The sequence below is a fragment of the Manis pentadactyla genome, chromosome 3 (genome assembly GCF_030020395.1).
Source record: "Manis pentadactyla isolate mManPen7 chromosome 3, mManPen7.hap1, whole genome shotgun sequence".
NCBI classification, from domain to species: domain Eukaryota; kingdom Metazoa; phylum Chordata; class Mammalia; order Pholidota; family Manidae; genus Manis; species Manis pentadactyla.
Window position 1 is genome coordinate 64179296 of NC_080021.1, and position 18398 is coordinate 64197693.

Sequence of the window (18398 nt, forward strand, 5' to 3'; positions counted from 1 at the left end):
TATGTTAAAAATACAGTGTTGAAGTAATGAATAATTATAGGAAGAAAACTGGGGAATGGGTGGTATGTTTGAAAGGATAGCAAGATATATCTTAACATTCAAGAAGTTGGATAATATCACTAGAGACCTTATGAACAATCAGCTGGTATTTGTTAATGTTTCTTTTCAAAAAAGAAATTTTTGATGAAACTTTTGAACATTTTACCTGCAACATTTCTGTGTTTGCTTAATCATTTAATTTGTCTTTAAAAATTGATGTTAAATATTAAACAACTAAAACTTTTTTTAAAAATATGCCTTAATGAATGAGATTGCCACTAATTTTCCTTTTTAACCTACCCTTGTCTGGATTCAGTATCAAGATTATAATGGCCCCATGGAATGAATTGGGGAATATTCATGCCCTTTCTATTTTCTAAAGGAAATAACCTAAAATTGGAGTGATCGCTCTTGAAAGGCTGATAGAATTTAGTTGTAAAATCATTTGGGTCACTTGTTTGGAGGAATCTTTTAATCTTGATTCATCACTTTAATTTTAGGATTCTTAAGGCATTCTAATTCTTCATGTTTGATAAGTTATATATTTTCTAGAATTGTTTACATTTTGTCCACATTTTTTAATTTATTGGCATAGAAGTTTAGGTTTGCTCTATCTGTATTTCTGTCCTCCTTCAAATATTATTTATTTGTACCCTCTGTCTTTTTCCTTGATTAATTTCACCAGAGGCTTCTTTTCTTTATTAATTAGTCTTTTCAATGAAGAACTCTTTTTAAAAATCTTTTCTTATAAGTTTGTTTCTACTTCATTGATTTCCCCTCTTTCCTGTATTATCTTTTTTTTTTACTATGTTCTTTGGGTTTATTCTTTTCCTAAGGTATAGCTTATACCTAGCTTATTAATATTCAGCCTTTTCTAACATTCGAATTTTAGGGTATAAGCCTCTCTATGTACAACTTCTGCTGTGTTGTACAAGTTTTGTAATATTTTATTTATCATTTAGTTATAAGTTAATGTATATTATGATTTCTTTTTTTGACTGATGAATGAGAATATTTTTATAAATTTTTACTCTATCTGATTGTTAACAATTTTCAACTTAATTGCATTGGTCTGTAGGGTACCAAGTCTTTGAAGTTTTTTGAGGTTTGCTTAATGCCTAGAATCTATTTAATTTGTAGCCAGACAGTCTTTCTAAGTGTCAGGTCCATTGTACTGTTAAGAGCAGGAATCCTGATCATATTCTTCCCTTCTCCTCTCTGTCTCTGAACTTCCCACTCATGTTACATGCTCAAATAACAAAACAAACAAAAACTAACAACCATACTGGAAAATTGCAGACAGCTTTTTGGCACTTGACCATTTGAAATCAAATGATAATATCTTAAAGCAATGTGGTTAAGGGTATTACTTTCAAAGCCTTTTTTTTTTTAAATGGAAGTACTTTTACATATTTATATATTGAGAGCAATATGTAGTGATTACATGGGAACTTTGAATTTGATGTATCTGGGTTCAAATCTTGCTGCTAATGGTTACTAGGTGTTGCCCTTAGGCATGTTTTTTAGCCTCACTAAGTCTCGTTTTCTTTTTTAATCTGTAATCCAAATAGTACTACATACCTATTTTATATCATGTTGTATGGATAGAATAGATGTAAAGTTCTTGATGCACAGAGATCATTCAGTAAATGTTATCCATTATTATCATCACTACCACTCTATTATAGAAGCTTAATTAATGCTGTTTGAGTTAGTGCATGGCTTATTTTACTTTAGAGTTTTATAATTTTACTTCACCTAGCATTTATGAGAAACAGTTCATTTGGAGAAAAAAATCTTGGTATGTGCTCAGGTATAAAACAAATTAATTATTTATGGAGATTGTACCTTTTACTTTGGAATAAATTCCACAGCCATCCCATGTTTTAAGGAGTGCATTACAGACTTTGATTCAGTTTTACCTAATTAAATACAAGTGTAACATGTTTTTTTAATTAAATGTTTTCTGAGATGGCTTGCCATCACCATCACTTGAGAGAGTAAATACTTTTTATTTCTAAGAAGGTGATAAATCAAGAATTTATATGTTTAATGGCTATTTGAAGAACAGAGATTTTGCCATCATCCTATTTTAGAGAATATAATTTAAGTGTGCTTAACTGAACTTTAATAGCTGATATTTTCTTCACAGGCTCTGGCTTCAGCGATTCTCTCACTGGGGCATCATCTCAATATTTACAGAGACTTTCCAAAATGGCCATACTGGAATATGACACCATTCGTCAAGAAACAACCAGAAAATCAAAGAAGGGCAAGAAACGAGAGCTACAAGACTGCTTATAAGCATCATATGGTGGGATGCCTTCTTCACTTTTAAGGTTTATATTTTTTTCCTTTCTTTTTCTTTTTTTTTCCCTGATATGTGATATGATGTGCAGTGATTTACATAAAAATGGAAATGTAAATAGGAAATAAATATTTTATGTTATAGATGGAGTAATTTACATTTGTTTTGATCTAAAAAGAGACATTTAAGTTGTGGTTTTTGAGGACATAAGTATAGGACAAATTATATTCCACAAATTTTATGCACATTGATTATATATTTTTATTCAATAATGTTTTTAAGTACCTGTCTATACAATGAATGAACTTTGCTAAGAGCTGCAGAAGACTCTAGAAAGAGTATGTCCTTATGGTTAGAGTTGGAATATGCCAGTAAGAACCCCTCTTTTTCTGTGCTTGAGTTTGAAAACAGTTGTGATGTAAGTATTCAAACTGATGAAGATACTAGCTTTGTTTGCTGATAAAACCTGGAAGGGAAATCCTGGTCTGGATGTGTAGCAATGGTCAGCCTCTTCACCCTGAGCTTCAGAATTGGGCGACTGTACATACTCAGGTATTGCCAACACCCTCAGGCTCACCTGCCAAATCAGGGCTTTTCCTGAACAGTAGAACATGGCATCTCTGCTGTGTGGACAGGCAGATCTGAGGGCTGAGGTGGGGGGGAGAGACTCACTGCTCCATCTCTGTGGGGAAGAGGAGGAAGATCCACCAGGTCAAGGGGAAAGAAAGCCCAAGGAGCTGGGGAGAAGTATTGTGAATGCACCTCCCTGAGAAACAGGGCAGAATTGAGGATACCAGCGACTGTGATCCAGTGGAGAGCAGGGCAGGGCATGGAACCACAGAGTGTTACGGAGGTTCAGAAACAGGGTAGTAATACCCAGTGGGGCAGTCAGGGAAGGCTTCATGGAAGATGCAGTGTTTGAAATGGGCCTTTATTGAGGACAGGAAAGATGGAGGGAGAGGGCATTTCTAGAAAGATGGAATAACGTAAGGAAAGACATACCATACATTTATGAATGATATAGTTGGTCAGAGCACCAGCAAGTGTAGTACAAGCACCATAAATTCAGTGATTACAGGCACCAAGCCAGTAGCAGACTGAGTAACACCAATCAGTGAAGGCTGTGACAAACTGGGTCATGTTTCTCCATATAAAAGGCACTCACTGCCCAGCTTCAGCCCTTTGTATCATGTAGGAATGTGGGTCCAAAGTTCATGTTAGCGACTAACTTGAAATAAGCAATTAATTCAAAATTTATGAAGTCATTGTGTAGGCCAATGAAAATTACATGTGCAAGATAGATCTGGCTTTGTGGGGCCACTCATTTATGCAACCTCAAGGTCAAAGGAACAAAAGGGAATAGGACTCAAAAGATAGCTTGAATAATATCTAGTAGGAAAGTTCAGGGACCAAGCATGAGTTTTTATTTCCTCTCTTTGGCAACAGATTTTGAGAATGAAAGCAAATTATTGCTTTTGTAGTTTAGGAAGATTTATCTAGATATAATTTATAGGCTAGATTGTAATGGGAAGAGACTAGAGGTAAGGAAACTGGTTAGAAGGTTTTATAAAAATTGAGTAAGAATCTCAGTAAAAGGTAGAAACAGGAATGAGAAAATAGGTAATAAGGACATCAAGGCAAAGGACTTAAGTCAACTGATCAGATACAGTGTGTAAGGGAGGAAGACTCAAAACCAGCATGTTTCCAATTTTAGGCATAAGATTCTCAGGAGATGATGCTAGTTTTGGGAGTGAGAGGATATAGGCAACTTTGGGTATGTTTATTTAAAGTTGCCATCATGCCATCCACCTAGAGATGCCAAACAGGGAGCTGAAAGCAGATATGTAGTTCCAGCAAAAGATACTGACTAGAGTTAGAACACGGAGAAACATATGTATGTATGGCAAAGGCTGTGTTTTCCAAGATAAAAGAGCAGAAAGAGAAGAGAGCCCAAATTCCTAAGGGATGGGAGGAAGTAGGGAGAAGACAAAAATAAAAAAAAAAGAAACAGTCACAGATGTAGGAGAATGAGCATATTCTGTGTTCTTGTCACTTTATCAGTATGTAAGACATACTACTAATATGTGTGTGTTTGCATGCATTATCACAATGCATTGTTTCCTAGAGGAATAACTAAATAAATAAATGTAAATGGATATATTTGTGCTTTCTTCTGAATTTCAATTGACATTTATATAGATAAAACATACATTTTCTATCTCCTGATCACCCGCTTCAAGTGTGGTCAATGATTTAAGAAATGAGAAACAGGAAAAGTTATTCTCAAGCATAAATTCAAACTTTTTTACATGAGCCCTTCTAAACACCTTTGACTGTCAAGTGGATTTCATTCATTGAGCTCCTACAATGTACTGTAAACATTTACTATCATTTGCAAACCCTACAAAAACCCTAAGAAATAGGTAGGTGATATTATTCCTGCTTTATAAATGAAATAAATGAAGGATCTTTATATTACACTGCATCTCTATCTATAAAATAGGACAACTAGAATTCTAACCTACTAGGATTCAAAGCCCATGTACATAAATCTAATGGAATAATAATTTTTAAAAAATTCAAACTTGGTACTAGGTTTAGTTATTATGTTTTAGATAGTAAGTCATGGCTTTGTTACTTAAACTTTAGGGGAGGATAGTACTTGCATAGAGAAAAATATCTCCTAATAATTGAGTTGAGTTCCTAAGTTATTACACTAACACATCTTGGAGCATTTATGCTAGCAGAGTGGAAAGGCCCCTACTCCCATGTCCCCTGTGAAAAAGTTCAAGTCAAACCAATTCAAGGAAGGAGTAGAATGTTTATTTCTTCTTAATGAATGAGATATGATGGCTATAATTAATCACCTTTTTAGCCTTGGGTTGAATTTAATTTATGTTTTGCATTAGATCTTTTAAAAAAATCCACAGGCTGTACTTCCTTACACTGCACTTATTCTTTTATTCCACATGAACTTTTTAGGAAAACTAGCATGTATTTAGTACACAGAAAGCTCAAATCACCCCCAGGTAAGAAAAAGCCAAGATTTAGAGATAAGGGTGAGATACCAACTTTTGATATGGTAGCTACCATAAATGTTAAATTTATGTTTGGAATTGAAGACAGTCTTGCTAGAAATAGCACTTTTGCATTTGTGATTTGGAAATTCCTCTAGTGTAAGCATTATCAATCATGATCTTGGGCAACTGTACCTTATGATAAATATTTAGGATGGGAAGGAGATCTTGATTTTAGGAATTATTCTACAAAGAATAATTACTTCAGTGAAGGACAAATCATTAGTCAACTGCAGTCAATTTTCAAAGAAATTTCCAAAGATTTACTGCCTTTTCTCCAATTCTGTGCTCATCAAGCAACCCTCTACTATGTAATTTAGATTCCTGAGAAAATATAGTGACCAAAAAGCAGATGCCTTCTCCGGATGACATGTCTTAGATCTAGAGAAGGGGATGTTGATTATGTATTATAATTCTGATTCATAGTCTCTATGAATTTTATTAGAATGAACTGGTACACAGATCCTGATCATCCTGGCCAAGTTAATGAAATGAGAGAGCTTTTTTTAATAGAAAAATCACTTTAGAATGTTTGCAAAATAACATATGTTTTCAGGAATTTCAACAGGAGAAATAGAAGCAATCAGAAGAGAACTTCCATTCTTGCACTAGGAATCTGCTAGCTCCTCTATTTACTATCCCTGCTCCTTAGTGCAGGCTTCTCCTTTGTGCACCAGCTCCATCTCTGTCTCCTCTCACCCCATCCCTAAATCATTCAAATTTTCCCTCCTGACTTGATCATTCTATCAGTAAAAACTTGCTGTTTTTTTAAAATCTCCTGTTTAACATACCAATATTTGTATGTTTAAACAAAATACAAATAAACCTCTTATGATCTGCCACTCCGTTTGTTTCCCCTTACAGCAAAACTCCTTTAAAGAGTGATCTTCAGTCAGTCTCCACATCCTTGACCTCCTTTCTCTCTTGAACCCTCCCCAGTTAGGTTGCTGTGCCTACCACTCCACTAAATTTCACCATGTGGCCACAGCCATTGAAAATCCCCAGTCCTTATCTTATACAGCCTCCCAAGCTGCATTTGACGCAGTTGGTGTCTGCCTTCTGCCGGAGGAGGCTTGCAAAGCATCATTCTCTTTGGGTTCTCCTCCTGCCTTTCTAGCCACTTCTCAGTCTCCTTAACGAAGTCATGCAGCTAGTAAGGGGAGTAAATCTGAGATTTGAAAACTCAAAGGCAGGAATTACTTCTTACCCATTTCTATAATCCTAGTAACTTGCACTGTGTCCAGCACATAGCATGAACTGAGAAGCATCTTTATTATTTTGTTTGAAAGAATATCAGTTAGAGGTCAGCCAGTAATGAGGCAGTTCAGACAAGAGAAACTGGACTCTGTAGTCATGAGAGGAATACGGAACCAACTAATAGAATTGCAGGGAGTGGGAAACAGGTAGGAGATCTAGACAGGTAAGTAGTAAACTTTGGTTAAGACCTGACAGAAGGAAACTGGGTCTAGTCTGGCATGTACTGCCTTCAAAGGCTAAGCAGCATGAGGTGGAGAGGTCATTTCCTCTCCCCGCTGATTAGTCACTGGATCACTAGACATGCACTGCATTTGGGGAAGAGTGTGACCCTGGGACAGTAGCCCTTCTCTGCTGAGCGAGACTCCTGAAGGAGGGCTCAGCAACCCAAGCAAGTGGGGAACGAGTACTGCAGTCCTAAAAGAGAGGTCTGCATGGCACTGCCCTCCAAAGCACCTCAGAGTGGAGGAAGAAGATGGTTCCACCATGCACCGGCAAGGATCCTTCTAGGAAACTGTTCAAATAAAGAGACTTCACAGGCAGGGTCACAGCAGCGATCCAGATGCTGAGGTGCCCAGAGATGACCAACCGCAGAAGGTGTTAACTGCCTTGGAGCTGAAGGGCTGAAGGAACAAAATAGTATCACCTGAGCCCAGTAGGAGCAGGAGCTGGGAAGAGACTGTGTGGTAGGAGCTGTGATTCTGAGGGCTGCCAGAAGTATGCCGGGGGCAGAGAAGGGCCCAGCCTCTTTTCACCACAATTCTCTGCCTCCTGCCAGAGCCTCCCATTGGCCAACCCCAGTTGAAAGTCAGTTGGTAACGGAGCCTGGGTGAGGCATTCCACAAGAGTGAGCATCTTAGCACAGAGCCGGTGAACAGAGTGGATTGGGGGTAAGCAAATGGAAAACAGCCAGCAAAGTCCACAAGTTGGAAACAGCCCAGGAATGGAAACTAAGGGCAAAGGTTGGGGTGCTGCTCTGTCCCTCCTTCCAGACTTTTTACTGACCTATCTGAGATGGATCTCACTGTTTTGTTTGATTCTGGTTGAGGTGTCCAGCACAGGGATCAGGTGAAGGACTAGATGCTCTCCTTGCAGAGGCATCTGAACGAGTGCACTTGAGGAGGGCAGCTTGAATATGCTGTGCAGCCTGGAGAATCTGTGAGCTGCAAGGAGGGGGAAGGTGAGAGCACAGTGAGGGAGCTGGTCTGGGTGGGACAGTGCCGGGGTGTGAGCTGTAGTCCATCGCTAAAAAAATGCCAGCATCTGCCAGTGAACACACATGGAGTCCAAATGAGAGTGGCTGATATGGTGTCCTCTTCCCATACAGTCAGCTTGAATCAGGCATCCAGGGCAGCTTCTCCCTCTGTTTTTAACCCATCTAGCCTGTCTCTTCCCCATCCCTGTCTTGGCTCCCTCTCGGTTGTGGGAAGTCACAGCTCTGGAGATGATGTTTCCTGAGAAGATGAGAAGGCAGCAGCTTGTAAACAGTCCTCCTTTTAGAGGTGAACTTGGTCTTTTAGATTTTCACAGTGGAGCACCTGCAGGACACACATGTGCCTCTTGGGAGATGGAACCTCTCCAGACCACCGCTTTGATGTGTTATTCAGGTAAATCCCCCTTCCCACCAAGAGTGAGGCTGGGAAGGAAGGAAGGGGTGAGGGAGACAAGAAGCCCTGTCCTTCCACACTGAAAACAGTAATAATAACTATTATCCTAGTGGCTAATATTGAGCAGTGGCTCCTATATTGAGTGGATTCTCTATGCCGGGTACATGTTAGATGCTGTGGTGGGTTAAATGGTGTCCACTCCCAGCCCAACCCTGCTCAAAGGTGTGCCCATGTCCTAATCCCTGGAACCTGTGAATATGACCTTATTTGGAAAAAGGGTCTTTGCAGATGCTATTAAGGATTTGGAGATGAGATCAACCTGGCTTATCCAGGTGTACCCAAAAATCCAATAATAAGTGTCCTTATAAAAGATACACAGAGACACAGGAGAAGATGAGGAGACCATGTGAAGATAGGAGCAGAGATTGGAATTATGCAGCCACAAGCCAAGGATGGCCTGGAGCCACCGGGTGTAAAAGGCAAGGAGTGATTCTCCCCTAGAGCCTCTCTGGAGTTGGGGAAAGCCTTGCCCACCCCTAGATTTCATTTTTCTGGCCTCTGAAACTGTGAAGGAATAAATTCCTGCTGTTTTTAAGCCATCAAGTTTGTGATAATTTGCTTCCTTGGCCCTAGGAATCTAAACAAATGCTTTCCTTGCATTATTTCTAATCCCTACTTGGACTGGCAAGGTGAACTTATTTGCCCATTTTGTAGACAAAGAAATTGTGATTTAATAACTTACTCAAGTTCCCACAGCTCCTAAGTTGCAGGGCCAAGGTTTGCACCTGGCTTTACCTAAATCCTGAGTCCCTGCTCTCTCCACCCCAGCACAATCCTCTTGGAATAGCGTCTCTAATGTCCTTCTGGTTCAAAAGGTGCTCTCCTGTGTTCCTGGCTTGTGGGCAGGTCCCTGCAGCCTCCACTCAGACTCATCCATCAACAGCATTTAATCGATGGGTCATCTGTGTTGGCCACTAGATTAGAGCTGTGGATACAAAGTTGATTGTCACTAATGCCTCCTTCCTCACCCCATTTAGGGCCTGATGCTTCAGAGGAAGGGAAGTCTGGCTTCCCCATCTCAGAAAATTAACACATTTATTGTAGAACCCTAAATAATAACTTAAAATTTTAGTAATTACTGGCATCAGTACAGTACAGTGTGTTGAATAAATGACAAATATCAGATTAGATTACAAAGTCCTTTCACTTACTTGGCTTTATTAGAGGCTTGGAAGATGAGGTTACACTGGAACATTACATGTGGAGATGTCATGCCTGACATGGCAGAGGGTCTCCAAGTCAAGTGGCTCTCTCAGTGCCACCCAGTGCCAAATAATCTGAAGCAGCTGGCCACAGCACCCTGTCATCAGGGACACTATAAACCTCCTTTAGTTCCATCATAGACTCATATAATCAGCCATATAATTTCAAGTGCTTAACATTTATTTGATTTTTCTATCTGGATTTTTCTCATTCAAAATAAAGGGGTCATCCAAGTGGAATTATGAAGGTCTGGCTCCTATTTGAATGAGTTTGGGGTGTTGAATAAATGACAAATATCAGCAGACAGCCCAAGTCAGAGGAAAGCTGAAGACCTTTAGGATAAATATTTGTGATTCCTCAAGCAGTTCTTGCCTCTTAATGTATGGCTTTTTCAAAATGCTTACGATCTGTACCCTGATGGATGCCTATGTTTAAAGAAGTATAGAAATGGCCACCAGTGCCTGGTGATTCCACTAAAATGTTCAACTAAACACAGAAGATGTATGAGTTCACAGTTACGAGCATGATTTACTTTCCTGGGAATGCAAGTTGATATCCACACAAAATGGACACGTGAGGAGAAGAATGCACTTAAGTCACTGAGAGTGTTTTACTTGTGTTATGTTTTTATCTGTAACTTAAGAGATATCATGTCTGTAACTGTTCTACAACCTGAATATAATCTGAGGTAATGTGTACAGGAAGAGAGACCAAAAACCCGTCTTCCAAAAACTGGGTCTGGTGAAATGATGCCATCAGGGACCTTATCCTAAAATTGATGATTTCTGAAGTAGCTAACAAGCTTAAAATCTCTTCTTATAGTGTGTTGCTTTGGCAAAAACAATAAAAAGGATGGAAGAAAAGACACCACTGGCTTATGACAACTCAATTTCATGTAATGTAAATGTATTTTAGCAGATTAAATATATTCAGAAATTGGTTTACCCATTAGAAGATTTGGCACATACACTTGCAACCATTTCTGACAACTATCTCCCCCCCTCAAAACAAAGTCTTATTTATATAGTCTTTTTATGTATGTGTTCAAATACACATAACATAAAATTTACCATCTAAACCATTTTTAAGTGTATAATCCCCTGGCCTTAAGGACATTCGCATCAATGATCTTGAGTTCCCTTGGTGTTTTGTTTAGGGCTGGCTTTGTTTCTTCTTTCCTACTTTACTTTTCTAGCTTGACCACTGCCATCCCAACATAGGCAAAACATTCTGAAGTTTTGTACAAAAGGGGGAAAAAAATGATCCACTTGGAATCTGTGGCAGGATCTCTGATCACACACTTCCGAGATGTGGGCTGTGGGGGCCTTCCTTGTGTTTCCTATTGCAGAGCCAAGAGGGCTTCTGGGCTGGGGTGTGCATGAACAGCTGGCAGTAGGGAGGAGGGAAGATAGTAACTTCCAGGACACAGTAGAAGGCTTTTCTGTTTCCAAGGTCAGGTCTTCTTTAACCCTAGGGAGGCCAGACAGAATAGTTCATGCATCAGGACCCTTCCAAACTCTAACTGATGGGCCGTCGGTTTCTACAATGACAGAAAAGGAAAGGAACAAGCTCTTTTGGGTTGGAAGACCCTGATCCAAAGAGGTGGGAAGGGAGAAAAGAGAGGTCTCTGTGTCCTGAGGATCAGCTGAGTCCCAACATGACACCAGTCTGAGAGTCAGCACAGAGCCCGAGACATTTGGGGCTCATGGATGCTCATGCCAGTGCCTAGAAAGTATGGTCGGACCAGAAGATCCAGCCCTGGAGCTCAAGGAAAGAGTAGTTATCAAGACTTCAACAATGATGGAAGTAGTTTTAGAGGGGTTGCAGCTCTCGGGGAAATGTAAGGACTCTGGCACGGCTTACAAAGACTGGGAAGGACTGAAGGCAAATAGACTCCTAGTCATATACTGATGCAAAAACTCAACATGCAGTGGCAAGGCGTGACAAGCCTATGTGACTGGAGCCATCCCAATGGAGAACAAAGGAGACTCCTGGTACAGTATAGTTTGAACCCATGAATTCCTGGGAAAGCTATGGTAGCTCATGGAAACTTTCTTATAATTTGGCAATATAAGAAAGAAGTCTACTCCCAAATTCATTAGTAGAAGTTGTAGATGGCCTTGGGTGAGCATTGCCATCTAAGCATACAGTTTCTGCTTATAGTGAGATTATTCAGAGGAACTCAACAGCCACCACTGGGCCAACCACATGAAGGCCTGGCAGGGGACATTTAGTGGGGAGTAGGATACAGTTTTTGCCATCAGCAATTTTCACACTAGTGTGGATGGGTGGCATGTATTACAGGATGGCATAAATATTGTAAGCTAATGTAAATGCACAACACTGAATTACTTCTGCTGTGGAGGGTATACGGAGCCAGTAAGTAAAATGCAGTCTTAAGGAAATCTGTATGGAAAATTACTAGTTAATTTATTTCAATATATGTAGATGTCACAGACACCAGGCCCTAGACTCATCACTGGAAATCCAGAGGAAAACGAGCACAGTTCACTGTTCTGGAGGGCCTGATATCAGGACAGGAAAGGGAAACTGATGGCCACCGCAACACAACATGAGGAGAGGCATCGGATCCCTGCAGCTCTGCACCCCTTTCTTGGGTGGAATTTCTCAGGACCACTGGGACAGGAGCACCCTGCTCACTGAAGTCAGTGGAGACGTGACAGGCACGGTCCTGCAGGTGGGTGGGGGTGGGGTGGGGGGTGGGGGCAGGCAGGAGAGGGAAGCAGGTGGGAGGGGAAGGAAGGAAAGTGCAAGGAAGGGCAGAGAAAGAAAGATGATCCCCCAAGAGTCTGGGCACGTAGCCGCCAGGTGTCTCGGTGGTGGCTCTGCTGTGGCTGAAGCTTGCAGCTACCTCTCTAAGATGGAACGGGTAAAGCTGTGGTTTTCTAAGGGGCCTGGGAACATTTGCCAACCCTACAGTTGAACTAATCAGAATCTTCCTATTTCACTGCAAGTGTATCACAGTTTTTACCCAGCAGGATGGAGTTTGAAATTCATATTAGAATATAGGTTAACCACAAGGGCTCTGATGCCAGGCTGCCTGGGGTCAGATTCCCACTCTGAAACTTGTTAGCTGTTTAACTCTAGTCAGGTTTCTTTGCCTCCCCAAGTATTATCTGTAAAAAAACTAAAATAATAATACCACTTTTTCTTACGGGTATTGGGAGAGGTAAGAAAATTAAAGCTTTTATTTATGAGTTAAGTATGTAAAGCTTTTAACACAGTGTCTGTCACATGGTGTTTCATTATGTTATTTTAATCCTTCAGGATGGTTCCCACTTCTCCCGGGTTGGGAGACACTTATGAGTGTCATGGGTGGTGTGGGAAAGAGAAGCACTATGTGAATAGGACTGTAATGCAAGAAGAACTGATCAGTCGCCCGCCTCCACCGCCTATCTCCCCTATGGAAGGGGTTGAGTGGGATACAATTACCAGTTCCTGGTTTTCTTTTCAATCTTAGCAGAAAAGGTATAATTTTCATAAGATGAAAGAAGGCTTGCAGGCTCCTGACAACAAAGATAATCACAGGCCACCGCTGTGTGTCCCCACTTTGCCTCATGCCAAGGAATCGGATTAAGGAGTCTGCAGTGTAGATGGGTGATGCTAACGCACTCCCCTGAGACCTGACTCTCGCTCTGGGGGCACCGGGCAGGAGAGGAACCCAATTCAAGTTCTCTTTCAATAATTGCTGATGTTAAGATGGGGTGAGGGTGCAAGTGTGTTTAAAAAGATTTTTCTAATCATTCCTATCTGTCCTGCCAGGGCAGCTGCTCTGATCTCTCAAATTACTTGACGACAGTTTATGATTTTGACTTAGGGGAGAACAAGTATGTTTTTGAAAGATAATATGTAAACACTCATATGGGAGTTTAAATGTTGATACATATTCTTTTAAATAAACTTTTGCACTGGCCCCTTCTCTTCCCCTTAACTTTGGAAGTAAGAGACAACAATATCAAGCCCTTGTACTTACTTGGCTCAAGGAAACAGCACAGAATCTAGGATTTTCTCCCTCACACTCCCCACCCCTGCAAGCCCCAATCATGGTTTTCTCCTCCCTGCTCATGTTTTTTTTCTTTATTCACAGTCCTATTGCCCAATACTTTACACTGATGCAGGAAGACATATAGTAGACTTTAAATCATCAATCAGTGGGTGACTTTTATATATTCTGCCTCTGTCTTGAAAACAGCAACTTTCATTGTCTTCTCCCCTCCCCAAACCTGCCTTGAAGTCATACAAAAGCCTGAGAAACTAAACCATAGGAGTTGTTAGATCGCTAAGAAGGAAAGTGACATCTCCATAGAGACCTATGAGATATGGATAGAGCCAAAGCAGGTAATATTTAGAGGATGTGCAGATCAGTAACTACCATCATTGTCTGCCCAATCTATGTCAGACACTGTACTAAGTATTTATTCATATTATTTCATTTATTCCTCACACCAGCCCAGTGAGCCAGGTGTTATTGTTATTACTACTATCCCCATTCTTTGGTGAGGCTCAGAGAGATTTAGGTAACTTTCTTGAGGTCCCACATCTAGTTAATGGAAGAACTGAGATTTGAACGTGTCTATCTTACACCAAAGCCCATACCTTTAGCCACTGTGCTGCATGGACATGGACCCTTTGTGGGATTATAGAAAAGAGAGGCTGCTTTCCTCAAGCAGTTTATAGGCTAGAATGAACTGGAATGTATGTCATTGTATCTTGGTGCTGTACCTTATCTTCAGTATTTGTTTACCAAAAGAACATATGTAGCATCTGATTTTGCCAGGTGAAGGAAGAGTCCTACTGGTAGATTCACATCCCAGTGCATGATTTAGACTCACTTTCCCCAAAGACAACTATATGGAGACGTGAGTATTTACCCAGTAAACACAAATGACAATTTCAGCCCTGTACCACTCACTGAGGAGGCCTGGAGATGACAGGGTGGGCTGAGTATGAGGGAATGATTTGGCTTGTGAGATGTTGCCGACAAATTCCCATGTTTTTATTGAATGACTAGTCCAGTTTTCTCCAGCAGTAGCAGAGTTGCAGGTCCCTTAGCATGACAGAAGGATGGGCTCTCCTAATTACTGCTGATTACTTCCCTTGGGGATTTACCAGTAGTGGTGTAATGGAAGGAGCAGGAGGCACTGTGCTAGAAATTAGGAATGCAGAGATGATTTGTCTCTTTGGTTCTTCCTTGACGCAAAGACAGATCCACAAGGCACCGGTTCTACTATTGAGGTCCAAGTGGAGAATTGGAAGCATGTGTGAGGGTCTGTGTGAGCACAGAAGTCAGAGGGACTCATTCTGCTTGGGACACTGACAGCAGATTCACAGCATTTGAAGGAGGTTTTGCTAGGTGGGGAACAGAAAAGGTAATTTCAAGTCAAGGGAACAGTATATTCAGTGGCTTGGAGGTATGAACATGTACATTGTTAATGCACGATAGCGAGAAATTTGTGACTGAAGCATAAGATAAGTGTGGGGAACCGAGGAAGGTGGAGTCCCCATAAATAGGGCTTTTGGCAAAGATATGGTGCAAACCTCTTCCTGTATATTGTAAACCCAACTTAATCTCAAAGTGGGAAGGAGAGCACTGCAGTATGATTTTCATAACCACTGTTTTTAGAGAAAGGTTCACATTTCCAAATATTCAAGAGCATAACAGTTCCTTCAGTCACAGTCAGTTTTGAGCCACTGAGTTCCCCATAAGAACTCCGGAAAGGAGAGCTACTCCTTTTATAACTGGAGAGGACAAGACTGGTGATAACTTATTGTGACCTGACAGATGTCTCTAGCAGACTGGGGTGGGACTTTTGAATATTTTCTTGATGTTGCAAGGTAAGAAATGTAAAAACTCTTCAATATAAAAAAGATAAGACAAAGATTAATCCATAAACTTTTTGTTTCCTTGCTCTGATCATCCGAGTAACTTCCATGAATATGTGTGTGCTATGCCAACAGTCTGCTGGAGAATTATTTGTAGCTATTGACAAGGTTGCTGTATTTCATAATTGGAAACTTCCAATGTTAAATAAAACAACCTAATGTATGTCATAATTCATAAAGTTTCCAGGACATTCCAATCTTTCTACCTGCTACCCAATTAATGTTATCTCACGTTTAAGCAAGTGAGAAACTATGGTGAAAAAGGAGATTTACTCTGAGAATGCTCTTTGGGATAACACTAAGGCAGTTGAAAACTCCCTGGCTGGAAAAAACAATGGAGATTCTGGGAACCCCAAGACACCTCCTCACAGAACAATTTGGTGCTTTAATTTCAGGTGTAGTTCTCTGAACCTCTCGCAGAGGATGGGTTATGTCCAGTCCTGGCTCCTGATCTTTCAGAGAGGTCCTCAGACAAAGAAGTTTCTGGAACAAGAAAAAGACTTGCAATTCAACCTTTCTCCTTCAGTGATCACAAAGAAAGGTAGAGCACAATAATCATGACAGGATGGCTTAATTTTAAATTATGAAAAGAAATAGTGAAAAATAAATATAAAAATGTAATTCAATTTCTATGGAGAGAAGAAAATTAGCAACAATTTCCCACTCTGACCCCTTGTATGTTAATGGGCTCTATACTGTCCAAGAAATCACAGGGCTTCTCATTATTTTGAAAAAGGAATTTGTTATTAGCATATCAATGTATGTTCTTAACCATTTTGTGGATTTTATTTTTCAATACCCCTCTTTCATGTTCTGGAGGTTTTCTGGGACAAGGTCTCTCCATCGTGCAGGATTACACATAGCTAAATTCATTTTACATTGGATGACAAATTGCATTTGAATTTGCAGGGTTGAAAGGTCAAGGCTGTTCTCTATTAGTCAGCCAGCCTCCCTCAAAGTATCTAAGTCGTGAGAATATGTTGGAAACCCCTCCCTACCATGGCCTGCTCAAATCCTCATGAATACCAGATTCTTCACTGACTTGGATTCCTAATTACTGACTCCACCCAAAGGAAAGCATCAGGTCAGGGGATTGATAAAATAAACCACATCATGCCCAGCAGCACATTATTCACCCTGGGCAGTCCACAGTCAATGATAACCCAGATTTTGAAGATCCGTGTCTTGAACCCTAAATAAGAGATGTGTCTTGAGGGCTCTGCTCCAACCTGTCAACCAGAAAACACTATGTGAGAATCAGCTCCTTTGCCAGAGATATGACAAGAATTGTCAGGAGGGGAACAAAAACATAGTTCCATACTTCTAAACACTAAGTAACAAAGAATTTAGAAGTTGCCAGTTGTAAAATGGATTAAAAACAATGTTTTTAATCCAAGTAGCCCACAGGCCCACCAGCCTTGAGCACATACTTTGACCTAGTGGAGGTTTAGCCGTGCTAAATTTACACTAATCTGATTAAAAATGACTGACCCCAGGATGGTTGGCTCTCTTATGAGTATTCTGTTCATGTGTGTTCATGTGCTACATACAAATGTCATGCTGTACACCTACAAACACATGTAGGAGAATACCCACATCAAGTCAGACTCTGCTAATTTTAAGTTTTGTGCCCCTCACGCAGTTACTAGTCTGAATTTAATGTTGTACTATCTATAATAAAATGAGTTTTCATAGACCTTTAGTAGTGTAAAGGAGATTGTAAGTAAAATACTCAGGAAAACATTATTTCCAAGTACTTACAAGCTCTAGCTGACATACAAACAACAGAAATGCTAATTCAAGTCATTTTTACCCAGCCATTTAAGGAGGTCCCTTCAAAACCTTTACTGGGAACAAATTATATTAAGATCTGTTTCTTCAGCTAATTATTTACCACCTTCTTTTCCCTAGCCTATGGTATTGAGTGCCCTAAATTAAATAGATTCCAGAAATATCTGTTGATAATTGTATTGAAAATTAATGATAATTTGTCATCAAATATACTTTAGTTACTAAATGTATATTAAAGTAATAAAGCATTAATAAAAATTCTACAATTCAAACTTTTCACTTCATTAAGTATTTAATTAGCTATAATTTATTAGACCTTTATTTTATTAGGATGCTAAATGTTTATTTTCATTATCTTATTTTATTTTTCACCAGCCCTATGAGATCAGTGTGAATATGATATTAATATTACAGATGAGATTCAGAGAGATCAAGTAACCTGCCCCTATTTCACTCAGCAAGTGTGTGGCAGAGCTGGGGTTCACACTCAAATCCTCTTGTTCCAAACCCAGGACTTGTAACCACTATAATGTCCTGCATTGATGGCATGATTAGACTCATCTCCCATGTGTCTGAGTGGGTAGGATTTTTACTGGCCATATCTATGCCCTTCAAGGCCTGGCCTCCATGTAGTCATTTAGCAAACACTTGCCCTGCCCTCATGGACGTTTTAGAATGAGTGAAGAGTCAAGGTTAAAGGCAAAACAAAGGTACTATCTACAACAAGAAAGACTTGCTAGCAAGTTCATGAATCTGATTTTGGTATTCTTACATAAAACAAAACTCCAGATACTGCTTGCTTTTTTTGGGCTGTGAAATACTGACCAAAAGACTTAGCAGTTAGTTGTTCATTAGGCAAAAGACTTTAATTAAAATGGCATTTAATGTTGAAAACAAAAGTGCAAACATCTTATTGATTCATTTTTAAAAATGTACACTTCAGTACTTTCAAAGTAAAAGAATCTAAACTTTCTGAAAAAGGTTTCAGATGGCAGATCCTGGTAAATGGATTTTAATAGATTTTAATCCATTCTTTAGTCTTCAGGTACATTCCATATATAAAGATACTGGAAATTTAATTCTGTTCTCCCATATTTATTGATAGCCTACATATACCATTCTCTGAGTTAGATTTTTTGGAGACACTTTTCTTTA

At 39.8% G+C, this 18398-nt stretch overlaps 1 protein-coding gene across 2 annotated transcripts in view; it reads left to right on the forward strand.

Moving 5' to 3' along the window:
- Positions 1–17398, forward strand: part of C3H8orf89 (chromosome 3 C8orf89 homolog) — a 47259-nt gene extending 29861 nt beyond the window's left edge. Inside the window, exons 8-9 of one of the 2 annotated variants that reach the window (XM_057497977.1) lie at positions 2192–2378; positions 15848–17398. In XM_057497977.1, coding sequence (XP_057353960.1) covers positions 2192–2343 — 152 coding nt within the window. In that variant the 3' untranslated portion in view covers positions 2344–2378; positions 15848–17398. Of the gene's footprint in view, positions 1–2191; positions 2379–7734; positions 7759–15847 lie in introns of those variants that run through there. The other variant, XM_036886273.2, reaches the window with a different exon arrangement.
- Positions 17399–18398: the final 1000 nt, after the last annotated feature.